The sequence below is a fragment of the Mesoplodon densirostris genome, chromosome 4, assembly GCF_025265405.1.
Source record: "Mesoplodon densirostris isolate mMesDen1 chromosome 4, mMesDen1 primary haplotype, whole genome shotgun sequence".
Classification (NCBI taxonomy): domain Eukaryota; kingdom Metazoa; phylum Chordata; class Mammalia; order Artiodactyla; family Ziphiidae; genus Mesoplodon; species Mesoplodon densirostris.
In genome coordinates this window covers 69,657,699-69,677,060 of record NC_082664.1, presented here as the reverse complement: position 1 = coordinate 69,677,060, position 19,362 = coordinate 69,657,699, and the positions used below count along the sequence as shown (strand labels likewise).

Below are 19,362 nucleotides of genomic sequence, written 5' to 3'. Positions count from 1 at the left end.
CCCAGGAGTGCTTTTATTTTATTTTCTGCTGCCTAAGGAGTGAATAGAAGGAGGAAAGCAGGGAAGAGAGAAAGTTCCATTAGCTATGATTCAAATTTTCTATGAATTCAGTTCTCAGCTAGCTCAGACTCCTGAGTGATTATCAGAAACTACATAAAATTCTTTGTCCTTTTTTTTTTTCAGTTTTTGCAGCTTTTATTAACTGCAATATTCACATCAATGTATTTCAGTTAATTTTAAAAAATTATTAGCTATCAGAATGTCCAGTCCAATGGCCATATTTTTTAGATTTAAATATGTCCTGTAGTGAATATTTTCTTTAAAAAGTCCTTAAGTCTGGATTTATTCAGGATCCTTGAAATAGTCAGTGAGTGTTTATTGCAGATCTTCTTTGTTCATGAAATACTGTAACATTACTTGAATACTGATTGTATTCAAATTCACCTGCACTCACTCTCGGTAAAAAAGGGAATAACAGTTTAAATATGCAAATAACTTGATATTCCATTCAATAAACACTAGCCCTAGGCAATTTATACATTAAGCCTGACCAGTCCTACGAGAAAAATATGTCTATGTCAATGACTTTAAGGCGCTCTCTATTGCTGAGGAGAAATTAATCTCATTGGACTGACTGATGGCAGGGCTGCTGGGTGATGATAATTTTGTCAACATTTTGGTGGAAGAAACTGAAGAATTCATTAAGGTTCCTAAAAGAAGGACTGACTAAAAAAAAAACTCAGAGGACAAACATTAAAAAAAACAAAACAAAACCTGCTTGTATAATCATACTTTAAAAATCATATATCTAGGGCTTCCCTGGTGGCGCAGTGGTTAAGAATCAGCCTGCCAAGGCAGGAGACATGGGTTCGAGCCCTGGGCCGGGAAGATCCCACATGCCGTGGAGCAACGAAGCCCCTGTGCCACAACTACTGAGCCTGTGCTCTACAGCCCCCGAGCCACAACTAGTGAGCCCATGTGCCACAACTACTGAAGCCAGTGCGCCTAGAGCCCGTGCTCTGCAACAAGAGAAGCCACCGCATGAGAAGCCCGCGCACCACAACGAAGAGTAGCCCCCGCTTGCCGCAACCAAAGGAAAGCCTGTGCGCAGCAACAAAGACCCAACACAGCCAAAAATAAAATAAATAAAAAATTTTAAAAAAATCATGTATCGTTATCTATTCTATCTATATATACTATACATATTTTTTATGATTGTTTGGGGAGTTTTTCAAGGGCAATTTGAGTACATTTAACTTTTTTTTTTGGCTGCACTGTGCAGCTTGCAGGATGTTAGTTCCCCGACCAGGGATTGAACCCTGGCCATGGCAGTAAAAGCGCCCAGTCTTACCTACTGGACCACCAGGGAATTCCCTAAGTACATTTAACTTTTTGTGTGTGTGTGCGGTATGCGGGCCTCTCACTGGTGTGGCCTCTCCCGTTGCGGAGCACAGGCTCTGGACGCGCAGGCTCAGCGGCCACGGCTCACGGGCCCAGCTGCTCCGCGGCGTGTGGGATCTTCCCGGACCAGGGCACGAACCCGTGTCCCCTGAATCGGCAGGCAGACTCTCAACCACTGCGCCACCAGGGGAGCCCACATTTAACCTTTGCTTGCAGATTAACTTGAGAACTTAATTCCTGTGAAGGATGGAACTTAATGGTGGTAAGGTGCCAAGAATTATGAAAATATAGGAAAATATATGACATAGTTTCTGCCTTCAAGGAACTTGAAACAGCAGTATATTTAATGGGGCAGTATTAAAAATGTGGGACATTAAATAATATAGCATATCATGAATGACAAAATGTGTGGTCAAACCATTACTATATAACTGCTGAATGAATTGAATGAATGGACACAGATTATTCAAACATAATACATTTCCACATTTATTAAACCTGATTCTTCATCTACAATATACTGAATTTCTAGCAATCTTCTTTTAAAAGCAATTAAAATTGCAAGAGTAAAACATGCTTATTTTAAAAAAATTCAGCTGGTTATAAAGCAAAAGTTTCTTCCCATCCCCATTCACCAATCTGACTCCCACAGGTAACATTTTACAGTTTATGTATCCAAATTTTGTATGCCATACACATACACATACTTTAAAAGGATGCTACATATATATATATAGTCTTTCTGAAGCTGATTTTCAGTTGAGTACCTACTGATCTACATCATTATTTTTAGTGCCTGCACAGTGTCAGTATATCAGCTACTAAATTATCATAACTTACAGTATTCATTTTCTTATTGGTAAACACGTAGGTTATTTTCTACTTTCCACTGTTAAAAACAGTACATCACTTAATAGCTTTACACACCCTTATGTCAGATTATCTATAAAATAAATTCCCAGAAATCTAGTGAATCTTTCAAATTTCAGTTTGATAGAGTCTGAAGATGTTCTGTTATGGCTTGGTTTGAACTGATCAGTTTAGGTCAATCAGTGATCTTAGATGTGAGGATGATCTGGTGGTAACGTCAAGATTAGAGTTAGAGTGTTTTGTTTGTTTGTTTTTGCTTAACACCATGTTGTCCTTCCTTTCCTTTCTGTAGACTTTGCGGATCAAGGATACATTGTGTGGTCCTTGGCAAAGGAAAATGACACTGTTGTCCCAAGAATCTCATAGGACAACCACATAGTAATCTTGTAAAGTGGTCTGTCAGAGGGGGGAAAAATTTGTCGCTTTCTAACACTTATCCTCAAAAATGTTATTTGGGACCAGGAACTTTTCCGACCACTCCATTTTCAACCTGTTGCTGGAATAAGGTGATTGGTGCACTTGGCTTTTTGTCTCCCTCAAACAGGGGAGGGAAAGAGGTTAAAAGTCCTGACTGTGCCGCGACAGGTCTCAGGAGACCCAAAGAAACCCCGTACTAAGCGGAGGGTTCGTTTCTTCCTTCCGGCTGTAGCTCGTGTTTAGGCGACGGCGGAGGGGTAAAAACGTCCGGGCTCGGTTAGTGCTTTTATTCTCTCCTTTCCTGGAAGTGAAGAAAATTCAACATGTCTCGATCCATTTCAGAAACAAGAGGATCCTCTCACGAGCCACCCGGCAGCCACACCAACCCCGCTCTCGCACTTCTCTCTGGACCTAAGTAGGGAGAGAGACAAAAGAAATTGAACGGAAAAGGACCGAGCAGAGAGGGTACCCCGCGGAATAAAACCGGGGGGGTCGCCTCGCCCTTCCCCAACTCCCGCGTTGCCGCGGGCCCCGCCTTTCAGGGGGCGGAGCTGAGCCCTCCTTCCGGGTTGCAGGCGGAAGTGGACGAATTTGAATTGTGTGGGCCGTTGGATGGGGCAGCTCCCGGATGGCCTGTGGCACAGCGCGAGAAGGGAAAAGTGACACGGCCGCTCTGGAACTTCTGCCCAGCGCGCCTCGGTGAGTGGTTGGCGGACGGGAAGGAACTGAGTATTCCAGGGGGAGAAGCGGAACTGTCGGATGGCACAGGGGGTCGGGAGGCGGGACAGTATAGCGGGGGCCTCGGAGTGCCTTTGGGGGTGTCGGGTGGTGGGGCCGGACGTAGGGACTTTGGGAAGTCGGGGCAGACGGTTGGCGCACACACGCCAACTCTATAGAGTACTGAGGATTCAGAAGACAGACCGCCCCCGAGATTAAACCTTGTTTAATCTCTGACTTTCTGGTAATCGCAGTTCAGTATTTCCGCTAATTCGTTTCGAACGCTGAAGCTTCAACAGTAGTTTATTGCGAAAGCTTTACCGTAAGCAAAAGAATCTTTCTTTATTAAAGATGGAAGGTTGGGGGCAGGTTTAGAATGAAGAGATGCTCTGTGGGGATCCGAGTTCCTCCTAAAAGGAGTAGTCTTTATTACTCTGGACCGCAGGGAATTGACAGTCTTTGAAATGCCTGGTGGGGATTTAAACTGAAATCTGAGTATCCTTTGTGTTCAAAACCCGGATATTTTTCTTTCACGGTTGACATTTTTCAGGTAACGCAAAAATCCGAGACTCTTGCTCATTTAAACTGGCTATGTTGTAACAGCGGTGATTAACAGGGATCTTAGTTTGCTAACAGTAGGGATGAGGTTTAGTTCCACAGACCTGCCTTTTCACCCGCTTCATTCATTGTCCAACTGGGTTACTGGGGAGTCATTTTGAAAGTACTCTAATGTTTCCAGCATCGGGTTTTCTCTGTTTCGGTTTTTTGTTTTATTTATTTTTAATGACTAACTACCTCAGATATCAAACTCTAACCTTCTAACAAAGTCATGCTTTCTGGAATAATTTAAATGTGTACCCTACATGTAAACTATAAGTGAACATTTATTTAAGTGTGTAGAAATTTTATATCTTGCCTTATTGAAAACAGTCAGAGTAATTTTGTTGCTTTATAGGATCGGATATTTTATGCTTCTTTTAAGATTTTAACACCAGGGTATCTTACCATATAAATGTATAAATTTCTTTTAAAAAGTAGGACTTAATAATATTCAGAATAAACGTTCCTTCATCCATGCTGGCTACTTCTACTCTCCCATCCCTGGTAATGAACTTTTGTTTCGTTATTAGCCAGGAAAAGTAAATTTAAATATTTAGTAGTTATCGTTAAAATTTAAACATTTTGTGTAGGACTGCAGCAAAGATATAAGCTATACTTTGTTAAGGTTTGCTTATTCAAACCTTAAGGTTCTGTTTATTTCATATAAGCTACCAGCAAATGGTAATTTCCCAAAAAAGTTAGTCTCTACATTTTAATCTATTCCTTTTCCTTACCTGGACTCTTTTCTTTGGATTTTTGCTCTATCTACCTAAATCAGTGACTTTCAACTTTTATTGTGTACACATTACCTTGAAGGGTTTGTCAAGTGCGGATTCCTGTATTTCCGATCTCAGATATTCTGATCCCATAGGTCTGGAGGATGGGGTTCTGTAAATTTAACTTGAAGGTTAGAAAACTTGACCAGAATTTTTAAAACACTGACTTGATCTTTCCTAGAGAGGCATTGTAATATCTTGTTTAAGGGCATGAAACTGGACCCAGGTTGCTTGCATTTGAATTTCATCTCCACGACTTGGTAGTTGCCTGACCCTAAGGAAGCTGCTTAACCTTTCAGTGCTTCTGATTCCCTCAACTATAGTGGAGATAATAACAATTCCTATCTTGTAGGGCTGTTGGGAGAATCAAATGAATCAGTACGTATTAAAATCTTAGAATAGTGTGTGGCACATAGTAAATGATACATATAGCTCCTATTATATTGAGTAACTAAGCATTGTGCAATATTTACATACATTATCTCATTAATCTTCACAAATAACACTGAGATATGTACTGGAATTTTCACATAAGAAAACTGAGGCTAAGAGGGGTTCTGTAATTTGTTCTCACACAACTAGTAAAATGTTTGAACTGGGGTCAAAAACTAGATTTAGTTAGAAAATTTATAACTCTTACTGATTGATTGATTGTGATGCTTCCTGCTTCTGTCTGCAATCTCTCCTTCCAAATATTGCTCTATAAAAATCTGATGGCTTCCCATTGTCTACCATATATATTTCAAATTTCTTAGCTTTTTCTTTCTTCTTTTTTTTTTTTTTTTACAAAGCCCTTCTCAATCTGGTTCCAATCTCTGTTTTTAAGAATCATCTTCATGGGGGTTTCCCTGGTGGCGCAGTGGTTGAGAGTCCACCTGCTGATGCAGGGGACACGGGTTCGTGCCCTGGTCCGGGAAGATCCCACATGCCGCGGAGCGGCTAGGCCTCTGAGCCATGGCCGCTGAGCCTGCGCGTCCAGAGCCTGTGCTCCGCAACGGGAGAGGCCACAACAGTGAGAGGCCCGCGTACCGCAAAAAAAAAAAAAAAAAAAAAAAAATCATCTTCATAATATTCCACCATTTTTTTCAACCTGTGATATTCTGTCATACTACCACAATTCTCCAAATCTATTCTCTATCACGTTTATGCATACTTAGCCATTGACCTTTTTTATTTCTCCTTAAAATTTTATCCAGTGGGTTTCACATACTTTCCTAGACTTCCCCCAGTAGAGTGCTTCTTCCTCAGTGCAGTTTAGTTGTAAACAAAATAGCACTAGACTGAGAGCTCCCATCTTCTTTGTCTCTGTATCTGCAATTCTAGGTGCAGAACGGTAAGTATCCTTACAGTCTGAAACTGTGTGTTCAGGGAGTGTAACAGTTTTAACACATTTTATCTTATTAAGCTGAAAAAGTTAAAAATTAAAAGATGACAATATAATTCTGTATAGGTTAGTAGAGGGATTTTAGTGATAGCATGTAGTTTGTAAATTTCACAACTATGGAAAAATAAGTATTGAAATTGTAGGCTCAGAAGACATGTCATGTGGGAAAAAATTTAGAGCAGTATTTGCTAATATTCACAGAACTCCAAATGCTTTATACATATTTCTCACTTCGCCTTTACAGCCATTTTATTATTATTCCTATATTAAGGTGAAGAAACTGAAGCACTGAAAGATTTAGTAACTTTAAAAAAAAGCTTTTTGTTTTTGTCTGTTTTTGGGGGTTTTTTGCATTTAATTTCCTGTGCAGGATTTTTTTTTTATTATAAGAATGATATATGTTGTGTAATTTAAGAATTAACTTTATAACAGAATTAGCCTCATTTGTCCATGAATGTTCACTTCTACAGTAATTCAATTCTCTCTCTCTCTCTCTCTCTCTCTCTCTCTCTCTCTCTCTCTCTCTCTCTATATATATATATATATATATATATATATATATATATATATTTTTTTTTGGCCACACCACACAGCATGCGGGATCTTAGTTCCCTGACCAGGGGTCGAACCCGCACCCCCTGCAGTGGAAGTACGGAGTCTTAACCACTGGACTGTCAGGGATGTCCCAACATTAATTCAATTCTAAATTAAGGAAATATTGGGAAATTAAAACCAGAGAAGTTTGCCTTTCCTTTTCAGTTTGAACAGTTAAGACCGTTACCTGACCTCCTTGCCCACAACCTTTTCTTTAAAATCCTGCCAACATTGTAGGCACATCATTCTAAGGACCAGTGGGCAGTGGATAAGTGTTTGGACTAAGGAGCATATGATCCTAATATGCTCTCATCCCACATACCTTCTCCAGCCAAAGTAGCACCATGTATTTGAATCAGAGCTGAACCATTCACATTGTTTCTTCTTGAATTTGGAATTGGGATACCAAGAAACTATTGGTAACCAAGCTGGAAAGGTCTTTATGTGCTGAGATGACAATGGAATGATGAAGAAACATGAATAGTGGGCATAGGGAGCCAATATATAGAGAGGGAGGGAGGGAAAACCTATTTCTGGAGGACTAGCTATAAAGTAAGTCAATATAAACATAACTTTATTGCTTTCCCTTTTTTTAAGACAATATTTTTATTTTTTAAGACAAAACATATAACTTTTGAATATTTTTTATAAACACATTTTACATGAAGCAAAAAAGTTTATTCATTACTGTATTAACTAATTAGGGTTTTCAACTGGTTTTTTTTTGATTAATATTTATTGGAGTATAGTTGCTTTATAATGTTGTGCTAGTTTCTGCCGTACAGCAAAGTGAATCAGCTATATGTATACTTATATCTCCTCTTTTTTGGAGTTCCTTCCCATTTAGGTCTCCACAGAGCATTGAGTAGAGTTCCCTGAGCTGTACAGTGGGTTCTCATTAGTTATCTATTTCATACATAGTATCAATAGTGTATTTGTCTCGATCCCGATGTCCCAATTCATCCTACCCCCTTTCTTTCCCCCCTTGGTGTCCATATGTTTGTCCTCTACATCTTTGTCTCCACTTCTGCTTTGCTGATAAGAAGGAGTATATTTTTAAAGGAGCAGTTTTAGGTTCACAGCAAAATTGAGGGGAAGATGGTAGAGATTTCCCGTGTACCCCACCCCCACACATGCATAACCTCTCCCATTATCAACATCCCCTGCTAGGGTGGTACATTTGTTATAATTGATGGGCTTACATTGACACAAGGTAATCACTCAAAGTCTATAGTTTAAATTATAGTTCACTCTGGGTGTTTTACATTCTATGGGTTTGGACAAATGAATGATGACATGTATCTATTATTATGGTATCATACACAGTATTTTCACTGTTCTAAAAATCGTACGTGCTTCACCTACTCATCCCCCCTTTGCCCTTTGTAACCACTGATCTTTTTACTGTCTCCATAGTTTTGCCTCTTCCAGAATATCATATAGGTGGAATCAGACAGTATGTAGCCTTTTCAGATTGGCTTCTTTAACTTAGTAATATGCATTTAGGTTTCCTCCATGTCTTTTCATGGCTTGATAGCTTTTTTTTTTTCTTTGCACTGAATAATATTTCATTGTCTGGGTGTACCATAGTTTGTTTATCTGTTCATCTACTGAAGGACATCTTAGGTGCTTCCAGGTTTTGGCAATTATGAATAAAGATGCTGTAAACATCTGTGTGAAGGTTTTGATGTGAACATAAGTTTTTACCGCCTTTGGGTAAACACCAAGGTGCCTGATTGTGTAACTGAGGTAAATCCTGCTTGGCCGTGGTATATAATTCTTTTTATACATTGTTGAATTTGATTTGCTAATATTTTATTGTGGCATCTATGGTCCTGAGAGATATGATCTGTAGTTGTTGTTTTTTTTTCTTGTGATGTTTTTGTCTGGTTTTGGTATTAGGGGAATGCTGGCCTAATGGAATGAGTTAGGAAGTATCCCTCTCCTTCTATCTTCTAAAGAGATCGTAGAGAATTGGTGTAATTTCTTCCTTAAATGTTTGGTAGAATTTTCCAGTGAACCCATCTGGGCCTAGTGCTCTCTGTTTTGAAAGATTATTAATTATTGATTCAGTTTCTTTGATGCAGATATATTCAGATTGTTTATTTTCATTGTGTGAATTTTGGCAAAAAATGAGTCGTTCAAGGAATTGGTCCATTTTATCTAGATTATCAAATTTGTGGGCATGGAGTTGTTCACAGTATTCCTTTATTATACTTTTTGTTGTTGTTTTTTTTGGCCATGCCTCACGGTTTGTGGGATCTTAGTTCCCCAACCAGGGATGGAACCCGTGCCCCCTGCAGTGGAAGCACGGAGTCCTAACTACTGGACCGCCAGGGAATTCCCTCCTTTATTATACTTTTAATATCCATAAGATCTGTAGTGATATCACTTTTTTCCAATTAATTTCTTTTGGAGTATAGTTGATTTACAATGTTGTGTTAGTTTCTGCTGTACAGCAAAGTGGATAAGTTATACATATACATATATCCACTCTTTTTTAGATTCTATTCCCATGTAGATCATTACAGAGTACTGAGTAGAGTTCCCTGTGCTATACAGTAGGTTCTTATTAGTTATCTATTTTATATGTAGAAGTGGGTATATGTCAATCCCAATCTCCCAATTTATCCCTTCCCCCCTTCCCCCTTGGTAACCATATGTTTGTTTTCTACGTTCTATTTCTATTTCTGTTTCTATTTCTGATTCTATTTCTGTTTTGTAAATAGGTTCACTTGTACCATTTTTTTAGATTCCACATGTAAGCAAGTGATATCATTTTTTTGTTTCTGATGTTCAGAAGTTGTGTCCTCATTTTTTCTTAGCCTGGCTGGAGGTTTACTGATATTTCTATAGAACCAGCGTTTGGTCTTGTTGATTTTTCTCTATTGATTTCTTATTTTCATTTTCATTGATTTCTGCTCTAATTCTTTTTACTTTTCTTCTTAATTTGGATTTAATTTGCTCTTCTTTTTCTAGTTTCCTAAGGTAGAAACTTAGCTGATTGATTTTATATCTTCTTTCTAATATATGCATTTAATGCTATAAATTTGCCTCTAAGCATTACTTCCACAGGATCCCCCAAAATTTTGATAAGTGTATTTTCATCTTCATTTAGTTCAAGATATTTTGTGTTTTCTCTTAAGATTTCTTTGACCCTTGTGTTATTTACTCTCCATGTATTTTGGGATTTTCCAGTAATCCTTCTGTTATTGATTTCTACTTTAATTTTGTTGTGGTCTGGAGGCAGACAATGTATGATTTCTATTCTTTTAAATTTGTTAAGGTCTGTCTTATGGCCTAGAATGTGGTCTCTCATGGTGAATGTTCCATGTAAGCTTGAGAAGAATGTATTCTGTTGTTGGATGAAGTAGGCCATTATATCTAGTTGATTGATGATGTTGAGTTCAGCAGTGTCCTTACTGATTTTCTTTATGCTGGATCTATCCATTTCTGATAGAGGGGATGTTGAGGGCTCCAACTATGGTTGTGTATTCATCTGCTTCTCTGCAGTTCTATTAGGTTTTGCCTCATATATTTTAACATTCTGTTGTTAGGTACATACATGTTAAGTATTTTATACCTTGGGAAATTGGCCCCTTTATCATTATGTAATGTCCTTCTTTATTCCTGATAAATTTCCTTACTTTGAAGTCTGCTGTTTCTGTAATTATTATAGCTACTCCTGCTTTCTTTTGATTAATGTTAGCATGGTATATTTTCTCCATCTGTTTACTTTTAATCTATGTATAAAGTGGACATCTTGAGACAACGTATAGTTAGGTCTTATTTTTTGATCCACTCTGACAAATCTTTTTTTTTTTTAACATCTTTATTGGAGTATAATTGCTTTACAATGGTGTGTTAGTTTCTGCTTTATAACAGTGAATCAGTTATATATATGCATATATCCCCATATCTCTTCCCTCTTGTGTCTCCCTCCCTCCCACCCTCCCTATCCCACCCCTCTAGGTGGTCACAAAGCACCGAGCTGATCTCCCTGTGCTATACGGCTGCTTCCCACTAGCTATTGGTTTTACATTTGGTAGTGTATGTATGTCCATGCCACTCTCTCACTTTGTCCCAGATTACCGTTCCCCCTCCCTGCATCCTCAAGTCCATTCTCTAGTAGGTCTTCATCTTTAAATCTTTTAATTGGTGCATTTAGACCATTGACGTTCAAAGTGATTATTGATATAGTTAGATTAATAGGTACCATATTTGTTACTGTTTTCTATTTGTTACCCTTGTTCTTTGTTCCTGTATTTGTCTCTACTCTTTTTCTGTCTTTCGTGATTTTTTTTTTAAAACAGGATCTGTCTTTTCATTTTTATTTTATTTATTTATTTATTTATTTTGGCTGTGTTGGCTCTTTGTTGTGGCATGTGGGATCTTCGTTGCAGCATGCAAGATCTTTTTTTGTTGTTGCGGCACATGGGCTCTTCGTTGCAGTGTGTGGGCTTCTCTCTAGTTGTGGCCTGTGGGTTTTCTCTCTCTAGTTGTGGTGCACGGGCTCCAGAGCATGTGGGTTCTGTAGGTTGCGGCACGTGGGCTCTCTAGTTGAGGTGTGCATGCTCAGTAGTTGTGGTGTGCGTGGGCTTAGTTGCCCCACGGCATGTGGAATCTTAGTTCCCCGACAAGGCATCAAACCTGCGTCCCCTGCATTTGAAGGCGGATTCTTTACCACTGGACAACCAGGGAAGTCCCTGCTTTTTGTGATTTTAACTGAGCATTTTATATGATTTTCTCTCCTTTCTTAAGATATCAGTTATACTCTTTTAACTTTTTTTAGTGGTTGCCCTAGAGTTTGCAGTACACAACTAATACATAATCAAATACATTGGTGCTGTTGTTATTTTGAATAGACTGTTAACTCATTATTAAGAATAAGAAAAATAAAAGTTTATTTTACCTTTACTTATTCTTTGCCTGATACTTTATGTAGATCTGAATTTCTGATCTATCATTTTCTTTCTCTCTCAAGAACTTTTAACATTTCTCACAAGGCAGGTCTACTGGCAAAATATTCCATCAGTTTTTGTTTGAGGAAGTTTTTATTTCTCTTACATTTCTGAAAGGTAATTTCACAGGATACAGAATTCTAGGTTGGTTTTTCTCCTCCCTCCCATCCCCCAATGCTTTAAATATTTCACTCCACTCTCTTTTTGCTTGCATTGTTTCTGAGAAGTTGGATATAATTCCTGCCTTTGTTCCTCTATAGGTAAGATTTTTTTCCCCCCTGTAGCTTTTTTCAGGATTTTTTTCTTTACCATTGATTTTCTGTAGTTTGAAATGATAGAACTAGGTGTAGTTTTTTGGCAGGTATCCTGCTTGGTTTTCTGGAACTTTCTGGATCTGTGGTTTGGTGTCTGACATTAATTTGTTATTGTTTCAGATATTTCTCCTGTTCCTTTCTCTCTTCTGGTATTCCTAGAACGTTTTTGTTACACTGTCTGTGGTTGCCTTACAGTCCTTGGATATTCTGTTGTTTTTTTTCAGTTTTTGTCCTCTTTGCTTTTTAGTTTTCAAAGTTTCTGTCGAGTTATCTTTAAGCTCAGAGGTCTCTCCTCAGCCTTGTCCCATCTACTAGTAATCCTATCAAACAATTCTTCATTTCCATTAGTATTTTTGATCTCTAGCATTTCTTTCTGATTCTTTCTTAGAATTTCCATTTCTCTGCTTACATTGCCTGTCTGGTCTTGTGTATTGTCTACTTTATCCATTAGTGCCCTTAGCATATTAATCATAATTTCAAATTCCTGTTCTGATAAATCCAACATCCCTGCCATGTTTGGTTCTGATGTTTGCTCTGCCTTTTCAAATTGTGCTTTTTGCTCTTTGATATGTCTTGTAAGTTTTTTCTTGATAGCCAGACATGAGGTACTGAGTAAAAGCAATTGTTGTAAATAAGCCATTAGTACCATGGTGGTAAGGTGTGGAAGAAGGGGAAGTGTTTTATAGTCCTGTGATTTAAGTTTCAGTCTTTTTGTGAGCCTATGCCTCTGGACTTTGAAGTTCACAAGTATCTCAGCTTTTTTCTCCCCTCTTATGTGGGATAGCTACATTATGCTGGAGTTGGGTGTTTCCTTTCCCTGGGTCATTTAGGCTCTGATAATACCCCAGCAGCTTAGCCTCTGGTTAACTAGTTTCTCTTGAGGGCAGGCCTTATTAAGAAGAACAGAGAGCTTTGGTGTATTTCAAAATGGCACCTTTTTCCCCTCCCCTTGCCAAAATCACAAGGGGATTTTTCTCTAATATTTACTGTGGACCCTCCTTGAGTTCCTGGTGATAAATCTCACAGTATTGTGAGAGGCCCCATGATTGGATGCCCCTTGAGTTTTTAACTCTCTAAGTTGTCCACACTGAGCCTCCAGCAATCAATTAATCAATTATAGTTCAGGTTTTCCCACTGCAGTGCTGGATCCTATAGCAGTTTCAGCTGGTAACTCTGCTCAGGTGAGCTGTGACTCCCTGTATTCACCTTTCTCTCCAGTCTTGGAGGCAGTGGCTTGCTGTGTCCTCCCTTCTTACAGATCCAAGAAGTGTTGTTGGTTTTTCAGTCTTTTCAGCTCTTGCTGTTAGGATGGAGGGGTGACTTACAAGCTTCTTACCTGGTGATTTTCCTTTTAATTTAAATAAATATCTTTATTTTTTAATGGTGGTTGTTAACTTTTAAACATCTGTCTGGTAATATAATAGTATAGAATAAAATTAACCCATTTTAAGAGTATAGTTCAGTGAGTTTTAGTAATTGTATTTCATTATATGAATATTCCACAGTTTGTTTTATCAGTTGTCTGTTGATGGGCATTTAGGTTGTTTATAGTTTTTGGCTATTACAGGTAAAGCAGCTATGGACATTTGTGTACAGTGAACATATGCCTTTATATCTCTTGGGTGCATCATATGGTAGGTGTCTATTTAACTTTTTTTATTGTAATAAAATTCACATTCATAAAATTAACCATTTTGAAGTATATAATTCAGTGCCATTTAGTACATTCACAGTGTTGTGCAACCATCACCTCTGTCTAGTTCCAAAACATTTTCATCACCCCAAAAGGAAAACTCATACCCATTAGGCAGTCACTTTGCATTTCCTATTTCGCCATCCCTAGAAACTACAAATCTACTTTATGTCTCTATGGATTTACCTATTCTAGATATTTCATATAAGTGGGATTATACAATATCTGACCTTTTGTTTCTGGCTTCTTTTACTTAGTATGTTTTTGAGGTTCATCCATGTTGTCTCATAAATCAGTACTACATATTTTTTAATGGCGGAATAATATTCTATTGTATGGATATACCACATTTTGTATACCTGTTAATCAGTTGACAGACAGATGAGTTGTTTCTGTTTTTTAGCTATTGTGAATAGTGCTGTTATGAACACCTTTGTACAAGTTTTTGTTTGAATACCTGTTTTCAAATCTTTTCAGTAAGTGCAGGTTTCCCCAGCCATCTGAAAGTAGAACATTCCTGTGGAACCTTTTGTAGGCTGAAATGGCACAGAGTGAAGAAGTAATTATCTTTTTTTATAAAGGTGAAAATCTTTTTTTTGATTTCTTTGATTAGCAAAAACAGGTATTAATATAGGTCTTTTGTAAAAGTGAAGTGGCATAAAGGGAACTTTCGACAAGTGGGGAATACCTGTACCTAGTGTGATTGTTGGGTGATGTGGCAACTCTGATGTGTTGAGCAACTGCCAAACTGTTGGTCCATAGTAGCTGTACCATTTTACATTCCCATTAGCAATGTATGAGGGTTCCAATTTCTCCATATCCTTTGCAGTGCTTATTTTCCTTTTTTAAAAAAAAAATATCATCACCTTAGCAGGCATCAAGTGGTATTCTCATTGTTGTTTTCATTTGCATATCCCTAAGGTGTAATGATGTTGAGCATTTTTTCATGTGCTTGTTGACCATTCAAATATTTTCTTTGGAGAAATGTCTATTCAGATCCTTTCCCTATTTTTAAGTTCTGTTATTTGTCTTTTTGTTGTTGAGTTCTAGTAGTTTCTTACATATTCTGGATATTAGATCCTTATCAAGTATATGATTTTCAAATATTTCCTTCCATTTTGGGGATTGTGTTTTCACTGTCTTGATTACGTAGTCCAGTTTATTTATTTATTTATTTATTTGCTGCTATGATTTTGGTGTCATACATAAGGAACCATTGCCAAATCCAAGGTCATGAAGATTTACATAATGCTATGTTTTCTTTTAAGATTTTTATAGTTTTGACTCTTACATACTAAATCTTGGATCCATATTGAGTTAATTTTTGTATCTAGTGTGAGGTAGAGGCCCAACTTTAATGAGGCTGCCCAGTTGTCACAGCACCGTTTGTTGAGGAGACTATTCTTTCTCCATTGAATGGTTTTGACATCCTTGTTGAAAATTAATTGATCGTATATGTATGCGTTTATTTCTTGACTCTTAACTTTTTCTCTATGTTTTTCCTTATGCCAGTCCCATCCCACCTTTTTAAAATTACTGTAGTTTTGTAGTAAGTTTTCAAATTGGGAAGTATGATTCATTCAACTTTTTCTTTTTGCATTGTTTTGACTATTCAAGGTCACTTGTAATTTCTTATGAACTTTAGAATCAGGTTTTCCATTTCTACAAAAATGGCCATTGGATTTTGATAAGGATTACATTGAATCTGTAGATTGCTTTGGGGAATATGGCCATCTTAACAATATTAAGTCTTTCAACCATGAACAGAGTTCTTTCCATTTATTTGGTTCTTTAATTTCTTTTTGCAATATTTAATGGCTTTCAGTTTACAAATTCTTGCACCTCTTTGTTACATCTATTCCTAAGTAGTTCATTCTTTATGATGGTATTGTAAATGAAATGGATTTCTTAATTTTCTTTATGGATTGTTCTTTGCTATCGTGTATATATTTGTCTGATTTTTTGTGTGTTGACCTTGCATCCTGCCACTTTGCTGAATTTGTTTATTAACTCACAGTGTTTTATGAATTCATTAGGATTTCCTGCATATAAGATCATGGCTTCTGCAAGAAGAGCTACTTCTTGCTTTCAGTTTGGATGCCTTTTATTTCTTTTCTTGCCTAATTGTTCTGGCTAGAACTTCAAGTACAATGTTGAATAGATATAGTGAGAGTGAACATCATTGTTTTGCTCTGGATCTTATGTGGAAAGTTTTCAGTTTTTCACCATTGAGTTTGATGTTAGCTGGGTTTTTCAAAGATGCTCTTTATCACGCTGAGGAAGTTGCCTTCTATTCCTAGATTGATGAGTATTTTTTATTATGAAAGAGTGTTGGATTTTGTCAAATGACTAGTCTAGCTAAAGGTTTGTCAATTTAGTTTATCTTTTTAAGGAACCAACTTTGATTTTACTCTCTTGTTTTTCTTTTCTTTACATTTATCTCCACTCTAATCTTTATGAATTCCTTCCTTCTACTAGGTTTGGTTTTAGTTTGCTCTTCTTTTTCTAGCTCCTTGAGGTATAAAGTTAAGTTATTGATTTGGGATCTTCTTTTTCAGTGTCTGCATGACAGATATAAATTTCCCTCTGATCACTTTTTGCTGTATACTGTAGATTTTTAGTATGTTATGTTCTCAATTTCATTGTACTCTAAGTATTTTCTAATTTCCCTGTGGTTTCTTCTTCCCTCTTTTGCTGGTTTAAGATTGTGTTGTTTAATCCCCACATTTTTGAGAATTTTTCAGTGTTCCTTCTTTCATTTGCTTGTTGGCCATGTCCTGTTTCTTTTCTGAAGTGTATGTTCAACTCCCAAGCTCATTTTTTGAGGCCAACATTACCCTGATACCAAAGCAAGCTAAAGACACTACAAGAAAAGAAAACCATAGGCCAATATCCCTGATGAGTATAGATGCAGAAATTCTCAGCAAAACACTAGCAAACTAAATTCAGCAGCACATTAGAAGGATCATACATCATGATCAACCAGGATTTATCCCTGTGTGCACACTAATGGAAGGAGAAACAAAAATCAAAATCATCTCAAAAGGTGCAGGAAAAACATTTAACAAAATTTAACATCCCTTCATGATAAAAATTCTCAACAAATTGGGTATAGAAGGGATGTACCTCAACATTGTAAGGGCCGTACATGACAAGCCCACAGCTAACATCATACTCAATGGTAAAAGGTTGAAAACTTTTCCTATAAGATCAGGAACAATATAGGGCACCCACTCTCTACACTCCTATTCAGTATAGTACTGGAAGTCCTAGCCAGGACAATCAGGCAAGAAAAAGGCATCCATGTCGGAAAAGAGGAAGTAAAAATGTCTGTTTGCAGATGACATGATCTTATTTATTCAAAATCCTAAGAATCCCACCAAAAAAACTGTTAGAACAGCCACCCAGATAGAATGAGAGGGAGTTTGGCTTACTTTATTGTGTTAGTTATCTATTGCTGTGTAACAAATCACTTCAAAACTTGGTGCCTTAAAACAACAGACATTTATTATCTGACAGTTTCTGTGGGTCAGAAATTCGGGAGCAGCTTAGCTGTGTGGTTCTGCCTTAGGGTCTCCCATGAAGTTGCTCTCAAGCTGTCAGCCAGGCTGCAGTCTTATGAAGGCCCGAGTGGGGCTGGACAATTTAATTCTAAAACAGCTCACTTGTGTGACATGGGTAAATGCCTCAGTTCTTTGCCAAGTAGACCTCTCCAAGGAGCACCTTAAAAGAAAGCCTTTAGGGCCTCCCTGGTGGCGCAGTGGTTGAGAGTCCGCCTGCCGATGCAGGGGATACGGGTTCGTGCCCCGATCTGGGAGGATCCCATATGCCGCGGAGCGGCTGGGCCCGTGAGCCATGGCCGCTGGGCCTGCGCATCCGGAGCCTGTGCTCCGCAACGGGAGAGGCCACAACAGTGAGAGGCCTGCATACCGCAAAAAAAAAAAAAAAAAGAAGAAAAAAAAGAAAGCCTTTACGATGTGGCAGCCAGCTTCCACCAATGCAGGTGATCCATGACAGAGAGCAAGGAGGAAGTTATAATGCCTTTTATGACCTAGTTACACTTTGTCATTTCTGCCAGGCTTTTTGGTGGAAGTTACTAAGCACAGCCACAGTCAAGGAGAAGGAAATCAGGCTCCACCTTTTGAAGGGGGAGGAGTATCAAACTGAGTGTCACTGGCCAAGTGGAGGTAAGCAGTGCTAGAGACTCAGAATACTTATTGATAGTGGCTTCCTGGAGCTCTTCATTAAATTGTTAATGATTTCTCAAGGAAGAGGGGAATGCTTTGATATTATTTCTAAGACCAAGACTGTTGTTAAGACTTGGGCTGTTATTGAGATATATACTTACCTAGCATTGTTTTCCTCCTTCCACTTAGGAAGTCTTAAAATTCATGTACTGGAAAGAAAACAAATGATAAAATCCAACTAAAAATATGTGAATTTTTTTTTCTGAAGTTTTGTTTTGGAGACTGTTGATTGAAATAAAGAAATTCATCACCAGGATTTAGCAACAAAAATTTTATTTCAGATGCTGTGGATTAGTAAGAAAGCTGATGTGAACCAGTCAAAAATATGAATTTTGTAATATCTTTAGAACATTATCTGATTCGGGGATAACTTTTTTTTTCTTTTAATTAATTAATTTTATTTATTTATTTTTGGCTGCTATGGGTCTTTGTTGCTGTGCGCAGGCTTTCTCTAGTTGTGGAGAGCGGGGGCTACTCTTCATCATGGTGTGCGGGCTTCTCATTGCGGTGGCTTCTCTTGTTGCGGAGCTTGGGCTCTAGGTGAGCGGGCTCAGTAGTTGTGGCTCTCGGGGTCTAGAGCGCAGACTCAGTAGTTGTGGTGCATGGGTTTAGTTGCTCCAGGGTATGTGGGATCTTCCCAGACCAGGGCTTGAACCCATGTCCCCTGAATTGGCAGGCGGACTCCTAACCACTACACTACCAGGGAAGCCCTCAGGGGTAACTTTTAATTTGATGTAATCTTTTTTTAAAATTAATTAATTTATTTATATTTTTGGCTGAGTTGGGTTTTCGTTGCGGTGCGTGGGCTTCTCACTGTGGTGGCCTCCTCCACTGCGGAGCACAGGCTCCAGGTGCTCAGGCTTCAGCAGTTGCAGCACGCAGGCCCAGCAGCTGTGGCTCACGGGCTCCAGAGCGCAGGCTGAGCAGCTGTGGCACATGGGCCCAGCCGCTCCACGGAACATGGGATCCTCCCGGACCAGGGCCTGAACCCGAGTCCCCTGCACTGGCAGGGGGACTCCCAACCACTGTGCCACCAGGGAAGTCCCTAATCTGATATAATCTTAAACTTAGAATATACGAATAGTGAAAGAAACTCCTATATACCCTTTAAACAGGTTCACCGATTATTTATGTTTTGTGACATTTGCCTTATTCTTTCACCTCTCCTAGCCTAGTCAGCCTAAAACCACCGGGGATAAATCTGTAGTCTGGTAAAGTTAAGTTTGTTGACTCATTGCAATGAGAGAGGTCACAGACCCGAGGAACCACAAGGCTTCGTACCAAGCAAAGGGTAAAATAGATTTCTTATAACATGTTGAAGGGTGGCATTGACGTGAAATTTAAATGAAGTAGTGTTTTAATGGGGTCAAAGCGAAGCCAAGGCTGCG

The 19,362-nt window shown here is 38.4% G+C and overlaps 1 protein-coding gene across 3 annotated transcripts in view; it reads left to right on the top strand.

Annotated features, from left to right (window-relative positions):
- Positions 1-3,287: 3,287 nt before the first annotated feature.
- Positions 3,288-19,362, top strand: part of G2E3 (G2/M-phase specific E3 ubiquitin protein ligase) — a 67,302-nt gene continuing 51,227 nt past the window's right edge. For 2 of the 3 annotated variants that reach the window (XM_060096358.1, XM_060096360.1), the window contains exon 1: positions 3,288-3,387. In XM_060096358.1, the coding sequence (XP_059952341.1) occupies positions 3,317-3,387 (71 nt within the window). In that variant the 5' untranslated portion in view covers positions 3,288-3,316. The remainder of the gene's footprint in view (positions 3,388-19,362) is intronic. The other variant, XM_060096359.1, reaches the window with a different exon arrangement.